General features: G+C 35.2%; 1 protein-coding gene across 2 annotated transcripts in view; it reads left to right on the top strand.

Annotated features, from left to right (window-relative positions):
- The window catches only part of LOC104280769 (chromosome unknown open reading frame, human C15orf41), a 118,265-nt gene that overhangs the window by 51,310 nt on the left and 48,634 nt on the right, over positions 1–18,321 (top strand). The window contains exons 6-10 of one of the 2 annotated variants that reach the window (XM_009878529.1): positions 1,785–1,864; positions 2,226–2,275; positions 4,993–5,060; positions 10,096–10,161; positions 12,482–12,587. In XM_009878529.1, the coding sequence (XP_009876831.1) occupies positions 1,785–1,864; positions 2,226–2,275; positions 4,993–5,060; positions 10,096–10,161; positions 12,482–12,587 (370 nt within the window). Of the gene's footprint in view, positions 1–1,784; positions 1,865–2,225; positions 2,276–4,992; positions 5,061–7,712; positions 7,717–10,070; positions 10,162–12,481; positions 12,588–18,321 lie in introns of both variants that reach the window. The other variant, XM_009878530.1, reaches the window with a different exon arrangement.

The raw sequence follows: 18,321 nt of genomic DNA, 5'->3' as shown, positions 1-18,321 counted from the left end.
TGATTTTTTCATAATCAAGTCATGATAACTTAAGTCAGTAGCTCTTCAAATTCTGCTCAATCTTCCTCAGTTAGACTCATCATTATTCTACCATTCTGTCCACCTCTCTGTTGGCAAACTATTACTTGTGTGTTATTCCTACCTACTAAAAAATTTTAATTTTAGTGTTAATAAAGTAAATGTACACACTACCTTCTGGTTCACATTTTCAGAGATTTTCTTCTGTGTACACAATGTGTTTTTAACAGTGTGCAAAAGCTAAAATAAAATGCCTATTTATTCTTACTATTCACTTATAAAAGTAGTGCTTATTTCATATGAGATGAATAAGATAAAAATATGTTTCAGCTTGGTATATCATTCTCTTTAAAAACATTTGCGCAAGCTTTTGCTCATGCCTGTGATGATGCCATTCTTTGTAGCTCTTGCAAAGCCTTTAAACTCATTTTGGGTTTTATATTCCTTTGCATTAGGATATCGTTTTCTAAAGAAAATATTTTCTTGAAAATACTACTTTCAATTGAATGTGATGCTTTGAGGAGACATTGGGGGAGAAGATGAAAATGAGTCTCCTTTACTTTCAGCAGAGCATTTACACACATTCACTAATAGTAGCAGCGCTGCTGCCTGTGTGGCAGATCCCTTCATGGCACAGGTTCCATGAATCCTTTTCACACGGTTATCTGAGACTTTTGATTCAGTCACTGAAGAAAGTGACAGCTTTGGCCCCAAGTTTGGCAAAACAGATGAAGAACAGGAGAAGTAGTAGTTCTTCACTTCCTTTACACAACTGCAGCACGTGCGGGTTAAAGGCATTTGCCTGAAGTCACCCAGGGAGCCTCTGGCAAAACTCAAGCCTGGTCTACACTTAAAGATTTAATGGTATAAATGTGCCGCCAGCTGAAGTCTCTCAGCAGTTGTTCCCAGGAAGGAGGCAGCTTGTGCAGCAGTGTTGTTTTTTTTCTCTGGGAAATTGTAAAATGAAATGTTTGATGGGTTTAGAAGGCATTTTTTTCTATAATAAAGTCTTTCCACTACTATTAGTGATTAGCTGGTACATGCAACTAACCAGATGAAGCATCTGGAAAGAAAACAATACCAGTGCTTGCAAGGACTATATTTAAAATCTAACTAAAGGAATCTCCTGATTTATGGGTGTTTTTTTCATTTTAGTATCAATATTGGAGAATAAAAGACTGATAAATAGGCCTAAATTCACTTCTGATTTCTTTTGTGTCTTAGATTTATACATTTGAAAATAGCACAGAAAGCCTTTTGCCAGCTTTTAAATACAGTCAGATGAATATGTCAGCACTTAATAAGTAAATAAATAAATAAATTTGAAAACTAATAAACTGGAATCATCAAGTCTGTAAAGTGCTTAAGATTGTTCAGACAAAACATTGTTTGAATTTTTGCGCATCATTTTCCTTGAGTTCTGATAGGATATGGAGGTTATTTTGAGTTACATTTTCTTTATACTAAGCAGTTTCCTTAGGAGCTGCATGATGCTAGTGAAGCACAAACTGACCAGTGAAACTGAATAAGTAAACAAGGGCCTGCTTTCACCCTGTGCTAATAAAATCCTTTGGTGCTTCAAGACTTTTAATCATATCAGAATGGGTAAGTAGCTATGAATTTCTTTGTTTATAGTTGCTGGTTGGATGATTTTCAAAATTATCAACATCATCAATGTTTTCCTTATCAAAGTGTGTGTCTCTTCCTGCCAAGTGCATAACTGAGCTAACAGGCTTTTTGTATGTTTTTTTTCTTTATTTCTCTAGCCTTCAAAACTCTTATAAATAGTATGCTACGGGATCCTTCTCAGATTCCAGATGGAGTTCTAGCAAATCAAGTCTATCAGGTATTAATTACAGTTGTCCTTTCTCTTTTTCCTTTTATTTTTTTTTTCCTGTGGCAATGCTGTTATCTGCTTAGCTGAGTAAAAGATTTTAAACCTCATTTAATTACTGTCATCGTAAACTATCAGTGAGGTCAGGGTGCACCATAAATGGCAATGCAATATTTGTGAGGGGAGCATTTCACTTTTTAATAGGTTGCTTTTATAGTGAATAAAAGCATGCAGTTTTTGTTTTCTGTGATTAAATCTGAACAACATCTGATAGCCTTTTTGAAGAAAAGTAATTACTGTTTTTAAGATACTGTTTAACTATAATGGTTCTGTAGTTGCCCATCTCTATACTTCTACTCTTATTTGTCTGCAGTGTACTGTGAATGACTGTTGTTATGGACCACTGGTGGACTGCATCAAACAGTATCCTTTCCCATAAAATTTTAAGGTGCACAATTGACGAGCTTAGACTGTGTGGAAGAGATGTGTCTAGCTTTAACCTGACATAAAGTTCTGCTTCACAAACCCCGTTTCATACTCCTCAGTTTTACATTCAATCAGCTAGAGGGTCACTGCAGAGCTTTCTTTTATATTGTTTAACAAAAATCAGATGGACTATGGGAAGTTGTCAGTTTGGTGGCTACACGTTCATATGCCTGATTGAACCTCTTTGGTTTTGATTAGGTGAAAGGCATGTCTGGTTTTCTGTTAAGACTGATTTAACGTGCTTTCAGTGGTGTCTCTGAAGGTCTCTTTGCAGGTATGTGTGGAGATACCTTCCAGTCTCAACTATTCTGTGATTAAATTATTAAGTTGCATAGATAGCGTTCAGCATTATGGCATTGGTTTCCTATGAAAATGAGTTTTAACTGGAATGTTTTCAAGGGCAATTCAGGTGTGATCAACCCACTAGTACTTTGAAACTCATATCTGACATTCCACTACAGTTCTTTTCCTTTCTCTTCTTCATAAAGGAAATGAGGCTGGCTGTAAAGGGCGTATGTAGCTTGAATGTTAAGGGATGTCTTTTTTTTGTAGATTCGAAATGATTCATTAGAGATCCTCAGTATCACATGAGAATACTGGGGGAGCTCCCCACAGTGCCACGTATTCCAGACTAAGATTATAATTTGTTAGGAACAATCACTGGACCCCAAATCTGCTTTAATAAAGTCCTGAATGAGTAGCTCTTCTGTTTCAGTCTGCTGTCAAAGGAACAATTTAAAAATCATGGCCTGCTATCACTGAGCAGGCTAGCAAGGAAATTCCCTCCCAAGCCCTGGAGAATCCTTGTGTAAATCTCTGCATTCAGTTTGGGGGAAGGTCTTGATTTCACTGTACAGTTGTGGGATAGGAAAGCTACAGCGACGTTTAGTTATGCATGAAAAACACCACTTCTTGTAGTTGTGATACATGTGGTGATTACCCCTTAAAAATATGTCATTTCTGCTAGAAATACTTGTCTGGTGTCTACAACAGACTCAGCCCTGCTCCCGTTAACTTTAACATCAGCAGGATAGAGTTATAACTGTATTTGTATTTTGTGTTTTTAATCATAATTTTAAGTATTCATTGAGACTATCTTCAGTGTTAAACACAGCTCTCTGGAAGTGAGTTAATCCAGTAAGTTACACTTTTTTAAAGATTGCTGAGCACTAATGTTCATATCCAGAATTTTAAGATTGATAATTTGTTGATGAACAACCTGGGTATAATCTTCTGAAAGTGTCATGTCTAAAAGTAGTAATAAAAGGTCTATTCTATCCTGTTCAGGATCTGGTTCAAGTTAAGTTATTGAATATGCAGTGACATCAGTGAGAACGATGAGGAGTTTTTCAATTCCATTTTGGTACAGAAAAGTTTAATACTAAGCTATGTGAGTGCATTATCTGCAAGTCTGTTGCTGAATTAGATGTTAATTTTGAGGTGCATAAAATAGTTAAAAATCAATTTAAAGTTAAGGTTTTAAAAGCATAATGTCTTCTGAAGGATTGCATATTGATTTTAAATATAACTATCTAATTGTATATGCATGGACTAAAGTATGAAGTCAACCTCTTTGTAAATGCCAAGAGGCTATTTTTCAGTAATAGTTCAGATGCTTACGGGAAGCTAGGCTGCTAGATTGCGTGAGTAGAAAATGGCTTGTGAGGTTATTTACAAGTTTTGCCCCATGGTCATTGCCATACATCAATAACAGGTATTATAACAGACTAAGTCTAAGTGTTTCTGCTTATGGTGCATTGTAAATTCTGTTTGCAATATTTTTCTTACATTTTTGCTGTCTTCATTTGCTCCTTTTGTTCCGCTATTGCTAGGAGAGTTTAACAAAATATGTAGTTTCAACTGATAAAAACTCTATCTGTATATATGATATGATTCCATACAATTAGGTTTTTGCTGTTCAGCATAAAGTGTTGATAGAAATTAAGTAATTAACTCTAATGATAAGGTGATCTCTAGTTTTAAGTTTTCAGAAGTTATTTTAAACAATTCTTAAAAGCTTCCCAAATAGAGCTTCGACCTCCAGGAGGATACATTAAAAATATTTGGTGCAGTGACTTTTTTACATATTGCTAAGAACTGCACATTGGGTCAACAGGATGTCAGTGAAGTGGAGACTTCACTGTTATTTCACCCTTTCCTGACATTAGTTCATGCTTCTGAAAAATCAGTTAAAAGGATACTTTGTTACAGTAAGATGTTTCAGATGGATGTAGCACCTGTCAATTTCAGAATATGAAGAAAAAAACAGTTATTTCATTCTTTGCTGAATTAGAGAATTCATACAGTAGTCAGAGCAATGTAAAATGTATTTAATGACATGTTTTAAACTCACACTTCATTTTAAATGGGAGGAAGGATAAAGTAAAAATGGAAATAGTACCCTTATTTATACTGAATAAATATGATCTAATGGGTCTTAATTTTGTAAAATGTATGCTGATGATACAGTAGTCTGATTTTCACAAAGTGCTAAATGCCTCTGGAAATCCCTTTAAGGAATCTCAAATCACTGATTACTTCTGAAATGCAGATGAAGGCCAATAAATTCTATCATGAGTTACTTTACCTATGATGTTTTCCAGAGTTGGTTCTTTTCCAAAGTAATCTTCCATTTCTTAACCTAAAGCTATCAGCGCTATTGGACATGAGCATGAAGTCTTGCTGCGAGAAATGCTTCTGGAAAAAAATCTCTCTTTCATAGGTAAGAAACTGTAGTAGAGGCTAGCCGGTGACTCCTTAACTTCAAAGGATTTTGGTAACTGTTTACTGAAGAAGAAAATAAGCCTTTATTACCCTTAGGTAGTAAAGGAAGAGTAAAAAATGATTGATGCTGTACATGTTATCTTTTATTGATTTAGAACCGAGCAGGAACTCGGTTACCTAATACCCTATATATACAGCACATGCACAGGCTTGCAATTAATATTTTATAGAATAAGTAGCTGAAAAAAATGCTTTAATATCTGCTGCAGTATTACTTTTGGTGTCATGAGATATTAGCCATAATCTGGGCCTTATGAGACTTAGGAGGAAGCATAAGAAATATTAGCTTCAAAATGCTTTATGTATTAAAGAACTGCTAGAGGATTCACTCATTTAGCTTTCTGTGCAGTTTCTGCTGAATTTTTGCCCCCTGCCTCCCAACCAATGCAAGTACTCTTTTCACAATCCCTATATTTAAAGTTGTTTTAAGGATTAATTAGCCAGGAAGTTATTTTCATTTTTTCTTTTATCCTGCACTACATTTCTTGTATATGAGTGCCGTTATAACAATGCTTAGTGTTTAGAGCATCATTTCTGTTACTGTGCAAATGAACTTAACGGTGACTTCTTAAATCTTCAGTTCCTTGTGTGATGAGACAATAAGAAAGTGAAATACTGTCTTTTGTAACTGGTTGAGCGTACTGCATTTGTGTGGTCATGGAATTTTGCTGGTTTTACCAGAAACTGTGATCTCTCCTAAAGCTGAATTCAAGTCAAGGTTTTGGAAACCTTAAACAAATTCAATAAATTAGTAAGAGTATTAAGATGTTTAAAAGATTTGTCCATATGATTGAGGAACAGGGTTAGTGTGCTCTTTTTTTCTAGAGAAAAATGAAAAAAAAGACAGGAATAACTATTGCATGCAAACTGGCACATGACACTGAAATTGTGAGGAGTTTTCTCCTACTTGGCTATAAGAACTGAGATACAGGTAACAGACTTAAGCTGTAATTACAGAGATGATGTTGAGTTAAATAAAATACCAAACAGTTCTAGGAACACTAAGTATAGAACAAACTGCCAGGGAACATTATGGAATCACCTTCAATGAAAAATTCAAGGCTAGACTTGACACTCATCCATCAAAGCTGGTAATGAAATCAATCCTGTCACGATAGAAGGGAATGGACTGGATGACTCACTAATGGATCCTCAACCCAACGATTACCATTTTCGTTGGCTCATGCAAGCCTGTGTAGCACACAAATCAGATTTATATTTTAATGTTTCATGACCTTGGATAAGCATCAATTTTGTCTTTAGGAATAAGCTTTAAGAAATCTGTGCTGTCAAATCAAAATATCTAGAATGGGTTAACTTATTAGAATATAAAGATAGAAATAAGAAAGCTTAATTCATTGTTTACATTTTATAAATACTGAAGTGTAATGTGGTCGTGATTTAGGATACGCTAAGTGGTTTTATCTATTATTTCTGTGCATTGCATGTGTCTCTAAGGTTCTAGGTGTAATTTTTTTTTAAAAAACAAACAAAACTTTTCTTAAGTATCTGCAAGATAAGCCCTACTGAACCCCTTGCAATAAAATAAGAAAGTCTTTCCTTCTGAAAAATTAGTTCCAAAACTGCTAAAAAAAACCCACAGGAAAACAGAAGGGATTACAGTGTTTCCTATAGGTCATCAAATTTAGGCGTTGTTTCGTTGCAGTTTTGAAGATGACACTTGCAGTTCTATTACTTTTTTCACATGTGTTAAAGAAACAGAATTCTTGCAGTTTCCTCGTTATTCATTTTCTTCAAGAATAGAAAGGCTTTTGATCAATTATATTCATTTGGGCCACAGAGAGTCTATTACAGGAGAAGGAAGCACAGTCAGAGGACACAGATAATGTAAATTGCCCCAGTGTAGTCTTGGAGCACGAAACAGCATTTCGAGTCAAGGACGTAATTTGTCTGTTTCTGGAGCAATTAGCATTTAAAGTCTACAAATCAGAAGTAATACCTTCAAAAAATTGGTTGGAAGCCTAAACAAACTAATGAGGTTTGTGTTTTATTAATCCACTGTTCCTAAGAAGCACTTCATATACCACATCCTTTCTTTAGCAAAAACATAGCTCTAAAGTCTTTATCGCTTTGCCCGAGATTCAAGTGATCAATGGAACCATTCTCTCAAAACAGGCTAACAGCTTCACTTGCCAGACTGAAATGCCAGGAATTTCTAGGTTCTGTATAGATTCTAATTTTTTTTTATGTATGTTTGCAATGAATGCATTAAAAAAGCTTTTAACTATATGGAGAGGTACTGACCTTTATCTGGAATCTTATCCTACTTTAGTTCCTGCCATGATGTCCCTCTGTAGTAGCCTGGATATAAATCATGAGATCTGATCAGTGTTTTCTGCTATAATCTTAAATTTGCAGTTGCTGCTCATTCATGCACCGACAGAAGAATGTTTGGTTTCTTTGTTATATCCAGAGGCTAGTATAAGAACAATGATGTGTTAAATGGTTATGATTGAGTGTGAAGTTCTGGTAAAGATGAAGCTGCAGTTTTGTTGGAAATCTAAATTAATGGGGAATCTGTAGACAAACTGCTTATTAGGGCTGTTTCAACATATTTTCAGATCCAAAGATGCATAAATGTAACTGTCAAATCTGCTGTGGGCTGGCTTTCAAGCAGTTACTAAATTATTCTTTTAATCCACGCAAGAGCTAAAAAGTCTTTTAAGGTGTAGAATGCTACCTCTGTAGCTTCTGGATCAATCTGAAACATAACGTGGGCTGAAAAGCTAGGACTTCTTTTCTTTTGGTGGGGTTTTGGTTTGAAAAAAGAAGTTTATTGTGATTGTGGGGAGTTTCTGTAATTCTTTTTTTTCCCCCCCAAAGTTATAAAGCTTCAAAACACTTGAAGTAATAGTAATATAAAATTATGTTCCTGAACATGATAGACAACTCACATCAATAATAAATGTGATTTTTAACATATTTTCCAATGTTTATCACAACACAAAATGTTAAGAGAAACTAAGTGAAAACATTCAGAAACAGATTTAAAACATAAAATATGTTCTTTTCCAAGCCATGCGTTACTATCAAATGATTTTAAAAGTAATCAGGCATCCTTGAAAAAAGAACCTACTGAGGAATATTAAAAATATGCTGATGGCAAGCTCCAGTTCGGAGACCTGCCAAGTTAACCTATCGGGAAATGTGTTTATGTCTGTCCTGATTTTCAGTGGGAATTTTTAAGGTACATTTCCCTGAGTTTATGTCACTAGCATTTGTTAGAGATGAAACTGAACTTTCTAGTGCTATTTGTGTTTTATTAAATAATGAAAATTTCAGCTAGAACAACATATTGTCTTTTCTAGGCTGTTTTAAATAATTAAGAGCAAGTTACAATTAAATAGAGTTGAATAAAACTGGATTTTATTTTTTTTTATCAAGAGTAAGAGATTACATAGAACATTAATTCATTTTTATGCTATGGCATAAAACTTTCCTTTCATAGGTTCTGTCAAGTTAGAACCTTGTTAATCTTAACATTTTTTAGCCATATACATAGCAATCTAAGTGTGGAAAAATAGCCAACAGCCAACTTTGCTTCCAAATCCTAGAAAAGTTTAATAGCTGATCATGCGATATGATGAAGCATTGTATTGCATTGCAAAGACTTGTATTTGCAGTATAATGTGCTTACGCTGAAGACAGTGGCGTTCCAAAATAAGTACTACAGGTATCAAAAAGAATAAATAGCTCTTGCAATTTATGCCTATGTGAATGTGCAACTTTCCAAAATTACTCCTGTCCCACTTTCTGTATGACTTCACTATATAAAAAAAGTACTTCAGACTTATGTTCTTCATTGGGAAAAAGGGAGAAAGTTGGCTTTAGGCACTTCTAAAATACTTTGATTTCTAAGAGAGTATGTTTTCCTTGTCACTAAAATGTTACTTGGTCTCAAACTGCTGACCTTTCAAGATATGCACAAAGTATTCAAAAACTGGGTTCTGAACATTGGCCATGAAACTACTGTCCTAACCTGATAAATGAATTGGAAATAAGCTACCCAATAGTGAAAATGGACCATTAATTTTAATCAAAAGTGATGTAGAAAGGCGAATGGGATGCATGACAATGTCAACAGCCCAGTAGGTGTTAAGGGGCTACACAGCCTTACTTGTTACTAGGTAGTGCCATTAGTTGAGCTTGGGTGAAGACAGAAAGCCATGCCTGGAATTGAATGACCAGGTCACTCCAAATTCTAATGGAGAAATGGTGTTTCAGAAATACCAGTGTAATGGTATCAGAAATCAAGGACAATAGTTTAGAAAATATTAAGGGCTTACTTGGTCTTTTTTTCTGTTTAAAAGGAGCATCTTTTGTCTTTTGCAGTTCTATCTCATTACTGTTTCTTGAAACATTCAGCTCTAATATTTATAAGCAACAGACTTGTACAGTTAAGAATTTTTAAATGTTTGTATGTTCTGAAATTGTATAAATACAATAGAATGCATGTTCCAAGAGAAACTAAAATTGTGGTTCTCTCTCCTTTAATACATTTCTGCAAGATAAGGATTTTCTTGTTCTTTTATTAAAAACTTTATGATAACATTAAAATAAAACCAAGAAGGCAGCTACAGTATATCTACATTTGTGGTGTTGGTAGAATTAATCTTAACACTTTCTAATGTGGGGAGACTCTTCTTTCAATCAGCGTATATACCTCTTTATTTTGAGTATTTGGGGGTTATAAAATACTGTATGACAGCTTGAATTAATGATGTTTATAATGAAGACATAAAAATGCAGGGATGACAAAGAAGCATTTTTATATCCATGCTTCACGTTTTCTACAAAGGTTCATTTAATCTGACACAGCATTGCATGCATAAGAAAGATATGTATGACTGCATTAGTAATTTTTGCACTCTTATTTAAAATAAAATAAATTATACTGCTCTCTGCTCAATAGGATAGTTTCATAAACAATACTTCTCATTTTCTATGTGTAGCAGAAGATCAGCTTCGTGCAAAAGGTTATGACAAAACACCAGATTTTATTTTAGAAGTGCCAGTAGGTAAGTCATTTTAAAATAATTTTTATTATTTTATTTTGTGTAGAAGAGTTTGTGCTAAAATATTCTGGCTACTTACGTGAAGTACGTTGTAGAGTGCTACAAATCAGTTTCTTTTTTCAGTAGTTACCTAGTAATTTTAAGAACTTCTAGTTTGGGTCAGAAAGGTTTGATCATAAGTAGTATTACCCAGTGTTTCCTCTTCGGTCTCTGCATGGTTTTGTCTCATTATCATAAAAAGAAGAAAAGAAAACCAAGCAACAATAAGAACCTTCAAATCTCTGCTCCCCTTAACCTCCTCTGCCCACTGTCTTTCTGAACTGAACTCTGAAATACCTATAATTGTCTCAAACTTCTAGACCAAATCAGTTCGAAGCAGCCTTAAGAGTGTTACCATTACACCTCTAGGTCATTGCGTAAAGCTTTGTTATTTTGCAGTTATCCTTGCGTTATCACTTTGCATCTAAATACAGCTCAGAGTTCTATTGTTTTTTCAAAAGCCTGCATGGCAAGAAGTAGGAAGGAGTATAAATAGGTGTAAAGGTCATGTCACAGTTCATCTACATTTGCTGATTTTGAGGCCATGTAAGAAGATGACCTAGTGGCTGGGCCATGGAAGAAAAAACAGCCATGTTGTCCAAGTGTAAAGGATTATTAATCACCTTTTGTAAATTGTCTTTCATGCCAAAATACTTTTGCTTTGCCTCCATAGAACACAGCACCTGTCTGTGCAGATACCTACTTTTTGTCTATCGAGGGAAATAAGAAGACTGAAAGCATCGTGTGAAAGTCATATACATGACTAGGTTTTTGTTCTTCATATTGGCAATAGGAGTTCTTCCTGAGATAACTCATTTGTACACTGCTATAAGGACTTGAGTGTGTACTATAAAATGTTGCCCTACTCAAAAGTACTTGAGATACTATCTTTCAGCACAATAACATGTTACCCAATAGATAAACAATTGTGTATATGAGGGTCTTCTGAAAAGTTTTTAAAGACTTTCCTTAGCTCAATAATATTTGTATTTCTAATCATGTTTCCAAAAAAGAAGCATGTCAATTAATTTCTACTCCTTCACTTCCATACTTCTTATTTGTGGAGTGTCTCAGGAAGCTAGCATGGACTTGATAAAAAAGAAACGTCCCTTCATCCCCTCAACTCTAAAGTTAGTAGCGAAGATTGTGAAACTAGAGATTCACAGAACGGCTGAGGCTGGAAGAGACCTCTGGTAGTCAACTGCTCAAAGCAGGTTCACCTGAGCTGGTTACCCAGGACCATATTCAGGTGGCTTTTGAATATCTCCAAGGATGCAGACTCTACAACCTCCCTGAGCAACCTGTGCCAGTGCTCAGTCATCCTTACAGTGAAAAACTTCTTCCTGATGTTCAGACAGACCCTCCCATATTTCATTTTGTGCCTGTAGCCTCTGGTCCTGTGACCAGACGCCACTGAAGAGGCTGGTTACCTCTTAACATCTGCCTTTCAGATAGTTAGATATATTGGTAAGATTTCCCAATAGTGTGGACTGCAATACACAAAATAATACTTCATATTAAGATACACACTTTTATGTTAGAAACATGTGAGATTATACCCCAGCTATTGAGGAGCCTGATTAAATGGAAAATAGAAAACAATTAGATGGACCTAACTTTTTTAATGCTTGAGAACAGAAACTGGAAAACACCCAAAAGAATTCTTGGGCTTGTAATATTACTCTTTTGGAAGGAAGATTAATAATAGCTATTGATTTGTTTTTGTGGATTTGTCTCTAAAAATCTGAAATGTTTCTTCACATAGCACTTCTAACTTCTTTCTGGTGAAGAAAGGAAGCAAAAGGAAGCAGATATATATCTATGATAAACTTCCTTGCCATTCTCACATCTTCCCCTCTGGGTTGGTGAAACGTTTCTGTCTTTACCAGCTTAGCTAACTGTTCTTGTTATTCCCCAGAAGTTTTCAATTCCTTAGCTGACAACTCCTTTCCAGCAAAGTAAAAGTGCAAGTAGGATGCAACTGCACCTTAGCCTAGTCACTTTTTCTTTATATTCTGTTTGTTTTAGAATAAATGCAGACATCTAGAATAAGATGTAATTAAACTGAAATTGATATAATTATGCATTAAAATATTTTCTGGTACCTTTTTTAAAAAAAAAAAGTCCTGTGTGCATATGTGAAAGATGTTTTTACAAACGTGTAACTCTTGCAAGCATGAATTATGTGATAGATTCTAGGGTAAATAGGACATTCCCAAGCACTTTCTTACAGGCTGTTGAGTGTGATTTTCAGAGTTCATTTTATTTTCTGCTGTCACCCTAGCCGTTGAAGGACACATAATTCACTGGATTGAAAGCAAAGCCTCGTTTGGTGATGAAAGTAGCCACCAAGCCTACTTGCAGGACCAGTTTTGGAGCTACTGGAACAGGTACATTTCTGTTATTCTTATAGATAAATAGAACTGCATTTTTGAAAGAAGTTTCTGGAAGAAACACTGGTGACTTTTGTATTCAGGCATGTGGGCAAAATAGATGTTGCTGATCTGGCATTTTGAATGTCATTATTATGTCAAGTTGGAATGCTGAAATACTGGCGAAAAATTCACATCATCATTGTTAACATGCAGCAGATATATCTGGTGATTTTACAATGATGCTAGATGACAGAATAAGTTACTTTGGTACAAAAGTTATACGTCAGATTTTTTAGTGCCTGGCTGTGAAGGAGGATTTTGCTGTAATGTTTCGTCATACCTGCAAGGTGCCAAATTTGTTGTTGAATCTTCACAGTTTAACCAAGTGGGCTTTGTGTGTAAAGAACTTTATCACTTATGATTGTATATAGGACAATACTGTTTGACTGGTTTTTTATAAAGGTGGTTTTTCATGTTATATACATTTTAAGCAGTAATAACAATTCTCATCAAGCTAAAAAATGTAGTGAGTATTTGCAGAAATATAAGGAAGGAAGGAAGTTACACTGGACAGAATTTCTGAACGTGTTGATGGTAGTGCTATAAAGATCTTTTCTTTTTAAAATGGTTTAAATAGTTTTGTTTTATTCTTACAAAGGTTGTTATTGTATATATTTATATATTTTTCCATTGTACTAGGAGCCTCCTTACTGGAGGATTTTTCTTTCCTCTAGTTTTGTATGTGGTGGAACTCTAAGCCAAGGTAGGCCATGAGAATAACATCACCAGAGTTTGGAATTACGTTCTGCAGCAACATTCTTAATTGACATGAGAAGGGCCTGCTCTTTGACAATCCCAGAAAGAAGTGACACAGAAAACTTGAATCTGAGGTAATGGGAACCTCAGGAAGACTGTTAGTTGTTGGGTGAAGATCCTATACTACAGGAAAGTTGTAAAAAAGAATTATGAAACATGCGACCAGAATACAAGACTTAGAAATTTGAATATATACAATATCTAGGCAAATGGTGAGAATGGCTGGAAAGATGCTGATGCAAATGATGGTGAACCTGCACATCAGCATCCATAAGAGGAGCTCAGGCTGAGAGCTGGAAGCCATTACTGGCTGGAATATTTTCTGAGAAGAGGTGTGCTCAAAGGGATGCATGATGTTATCAGAGAAAAGCAGATCCAAGAAGTGAATTTTAAGTAGATAACATGAGCATAAAGATACTAAGTTGGGATGGGGTGAAAGTTGAGAGGACAAGTAGGATGAAGACACTCATCCATTTGTTGTTTGCAGTAGAATTGCTGTTGCAAAGTTGTAGTTTCTGTCTTTTTTTGTGCTGAACAAAATTACTGTCCACGTTTTGATGTGAGCTGTAAAATGCATACAACATTCTCAAATGGTGTGTGCCATTTCAGTCTGACATTTCTGAAAGAAACTTCTATTATGCTTTTATCAGGAAACCGAGACATAGTTAACTTCATTTTAGTATTGCCATGTACTAATTAATATTGCAGCTTCAAAAATGGAATAGCATCTCTGAGCTGTTAGTTGAGTACCTTTAATATTGCAAAAGCTAGACTGAATTGACGTATGGATCAATAAGACTTTTTTGGAAGTAGTTTTGAGATTTTGCCAACCCTTTTGTTATAGTCCATATTGAAAACAACTACAAAATATGTTGATTCTTAAATACAGTGACTTTACATTCACACAAAGAAAACTGGAACCTCCTTAGTGAGATTTCTTACCCACTAAATGCAGAATTTAGTGATAGATTAACTGTGGAAATGGGGCCGATTTCTGTGGGTTTTTTTCAAAGAACAATCCTGTTACTTTTAATTTTGGTACTGCTTGGCCAAACTAACAGTATCAGAAGATTTTCTGAAATTCTGAGCTACTGCAACTTCTAAGATGACAGTCGGGTTAATGAACACATGTTGACAGATCAGGTTACAGGTAGGTCGGACAGTTAACTTTCATTGCTCTCTGAAACTATTTATGCGGAAGGACACAGGTGTAGCTGCACAACCTGTGAACCTATTTTGCATGATTTAATCTGCCTGTGCAAGGATCTCTTAAGTGAGAACCAGCCTCGCAGTCAATTCACTGCACCTGTGTGTCTCCTTGCCTCCTGAAGGAGGAAGCGTTTGGAGAAGCATCAGTTTACAGCTGATCAATTCCTCAGCTGATCTACTGGTTGAAGTTAAAGCCAAAATGAAATTTGAGAGAAAATCTGTAACATTGCCATTTAGATGTGGATAGAAATACTTGTCTACATACTTTGAAAGGAGTGAAGGTGAGGGGGTTTAGACCTTTTCCATTCAGCTTTTTTATTGCTTCTCTAAAAATTAGGAGTGATACTGGAAAAGTTTCTGGTCGTCTTCTCACGTCTGTCACAGATAGAAGATTAATTCTGCACACAATCTGACTGAAAGCTTTGAACATAACTGTGGTTTGTTTGCTGTTACGTGTGTATTTCATTAAATCCTGTACTCTGTGCTGACTAAATCTGTGAGTGTCTTAAATTGGTCTGTACTGACAGGAAAGAAATGGCACTTTCTCATTTAACAGAACAGCTCCCTAGATGCAGTCAACCATGTCTGTTCACCTCAGTGCAAAAGAACACCTTTTTATTACTCTGAGTTCTGCAGGGACAGCTTAGCAAGGTTTTTTATGGCTCATATATCAATGGTATTGTTAAGCAATTTTCAGTTGCAGCGCTGCACTGCAACCTCATCTTCAAATTAAGCTTCACATTAAAAATGTACAAAGTGTACCTTATCAGTGGGTTTGCATGGTTGTAATTTAAGATGCTGTTTAGATATTGAGATTTTTCAATAATAAAGAAACAGGAAAAGGCAAGTTTGGTCTTGCATATTCCCAGACTGATTTTACGGAGTGATGGAGAAAAAAAGACATTTTATATACTGAGCAAACAGTATAAAATGATTCATGTACATGAAGAATCCCTTCACTCTATATAATTGTTCCTTCGGAGTGGTCACATCCTTGGAGAAAGCTATAGCCTTCACTGCCACTGGGTGCAAAATGTAGTGGCTTTGTGCACATGTAGTAGATATCACACTTTTCACCATTCGCTGGCCTACATTGGTGTACTTCATGTACAGTCTGTGTGACCAAAGGTGATTTGGAGAGCATGGACAGGGAGTAACACAGATTGTGCTTTAAAACAGGATGTGAGAATGTGTTGTCAATGAATGCTGCTGTTTCTTTTTTTTTTTCCATACTGTCTAATTATTAATTTTTTTCTAACTTAAATTAAAAATTGGAGTCCTGGATGCAAGAGTCTGTTAGTCAGAGCTGATAGGCGTGACTGCTGCTTTCTACGAGGAACATAGAGATCAGTAACACACGGTTCAAATAGTAATTAGTGACTGCACTGTCAGTGACTTGCTGTAAGAAGATATAAACTCAAATACAGCAATTTACATTTTTTATCTTCTGCAAGCCTGGCTGAGGCATATGTATATTCTGGAATGTAATTTCTAGAGAGTCCCAGGAGAAAGCTTGACACCATTATTAGCTAAAGAAACTTTACTATATGTGAGGAAGACCGTAGTAAAATGTCATATTTGACACTGATATTAAACTAAAGGCAATTTCACATAGCGAAAGAGAAGCACTTCATCTTCTCTTTGAATAAGAATGGTAAGTCATCCCCGTACTAAATTCCTCCCCCCATTTGCTTGTATTCTAAATGTTATTAGTCCTGTGCTTCTGCTTTTTTGAAAGAATAAATAAAAGCAAGTGTCCTGTAAGTAATTTTAAAATAGTAAACTTTTTGGTAGCCTAAATTCATGATTAAATGTGTTATTAATTAATACATTATATCTGATCTTGAGATATCAGTTTATAATTGTAAAATTATCATAGAGCCCTGAAGATTAAAAAAGGTGTTTATTTCAGATAAATGCAAATGTATTTCTGTCACACAGACAATGTATACTTAGGGTTTTTTGAGAATTCTGCTTCAATTTGTGTGGAGTTTACTAAAAGGATGAATCCTATATAAAAGGCGAATCTGAACATCAGAACATTGTACCTTTTTTTTCTGTTCAGCTGTTTTAAATGTTTTTTGACATGGTACTGCTAAGACTAAGTAATAATTATTATCTGATTGTAGGTGGTAGGGGGAGAGTTATGGCATGGGTTTATGGATGTCTCTTCTATAACAAGATCAGTATTCTTCAGTTGCAAATGGTTTAAAAAGTTGTACTGGTGAGTTGAAAGCGAGTGGTATAACAACTTGACTTGGAGGAAACCTTGGGAGTTGCATTTGTCAAGTGGCTAGGAAAACTGTTCATGCATACCCAGTATCCAGAGCTTCATTGGCAGCCCAAACATAAAGAACTGAAAGGTCATTCTTCTTCTTGCAGTATGATGGTTTGTTGACATATTTTGACACACTGGTACAATGCTGAAAGGTTTTGACCTTACTGCAACACTGAGGGACTTAGGTTTTGTTTAGCTATCTGGTGCTTGTTGATTTGCACACATGCTGGGTTTTGCTCTGTTCGTTTTTCTTTCCCTCCTGGCTCCACTTGAATTAGTAAATTAATCTTAAACAAAAATGGATAGAAGAGAGAGTTTATGATGATTTTTGCCACCTAGGACTGTATATAGATAAGTTTCTTCAAAAATAATTCACTTTTTAAAATTTGCCATGCCGACTTGCTAGCCTTACTAGCACTGAGGTACATATGTTTGTTTAAAGAGAAATCAAAAGCAGTGAAGAGTGCCATTTTCTGCTAGTTTACTGATACAGTAGCTTACTTATACAGTAGTTTACTCAATGAAGATGATAAAATTCTATGTTCTCCTGCAAGATAAAGCAATATACGTGTACATTCACACACACACAGGCATACCTCTGCACTTCACAAGTGTTCTAGATACATTTAGCTTGTTTCCAACAGCATTTGACATGAATTATCGCTATTTTTAATGAAATATGAACAGTATAAAGATCAACATGTGGTTTATGAAAAATAAGAATATCTTTTTACTTTAACTCCAAAGTAACATTTTTAGGTTTTACCAATCATCCACTTTTTAACAATGTGATTGAATAACAGGGCATGAAGACGTTTTCCACTGAGAACACAGCTTATGCCTAGCACTGCTCTAATGTTAATTGGTTGATTGAGCATTGTAGAATGTTTTATTTTGTATCAAACCTAATTTTGCCAAAGGAGAGAAAGAACAGACTGTACCATATTCATAATAGCATTCATTAAGTATATAATTAAGTATATATTTTCAGGTGTTTTCCGTAGATACTATGTTTGATATGGACAAGTAACAGGGATTTTCATTATAATTTAATTCTATTACTTAAGCCTCTTTTAGTGCTAGATTGTTACATTCTCAACTTAAAATGCAGTGAATTAAGCACTACATAGTTTTGTTTAAAATATTTTTTCCTTATATATTTCTGTACTGCCTTAAATATTATCATGTCATGGTAGACTCCTGTAGTGCAGATATAGAGCATTTGCAGCTTCCATCCACATTACTGCAAGGCTTCAGCTCCAATTTTCCTGGTATTTCTCATTCAGATTAGACAAGCATCTAAGTTTATGTACGATAAGAGCTGACAGCATAGATCCTGCTATGCTTGCCAAAGGCCTGGTTGCAGACACTCGACTATGTCAAAGAATGTCAACCCCCCACAGACCTTACCTTTCAGAATTCCTTGTAATTTTTAATTGACATTTA

This window comes from Apaloderma vittatum, unplaced genomic scaffold (genome assembly GCF_000703405.1).
Source record: "Apaloderma vittatum isolate BGI_N311 unplaced genomic scaffold, ASM70340v1 scaffold14971, whole genome shotgun sequence".
NCBI classification, from domain to species: Eukaryota; Metazoa; Chordata; class Aves; order Trogoniformes; family Trogonidae; genus Apaloderma; species Apaloderma vittatum.
The sequence above is the reverse complement of the archived record's forward strand: the minus strand, read 5'-3'. Positions and strand labels throughout refer to the sequence as shown.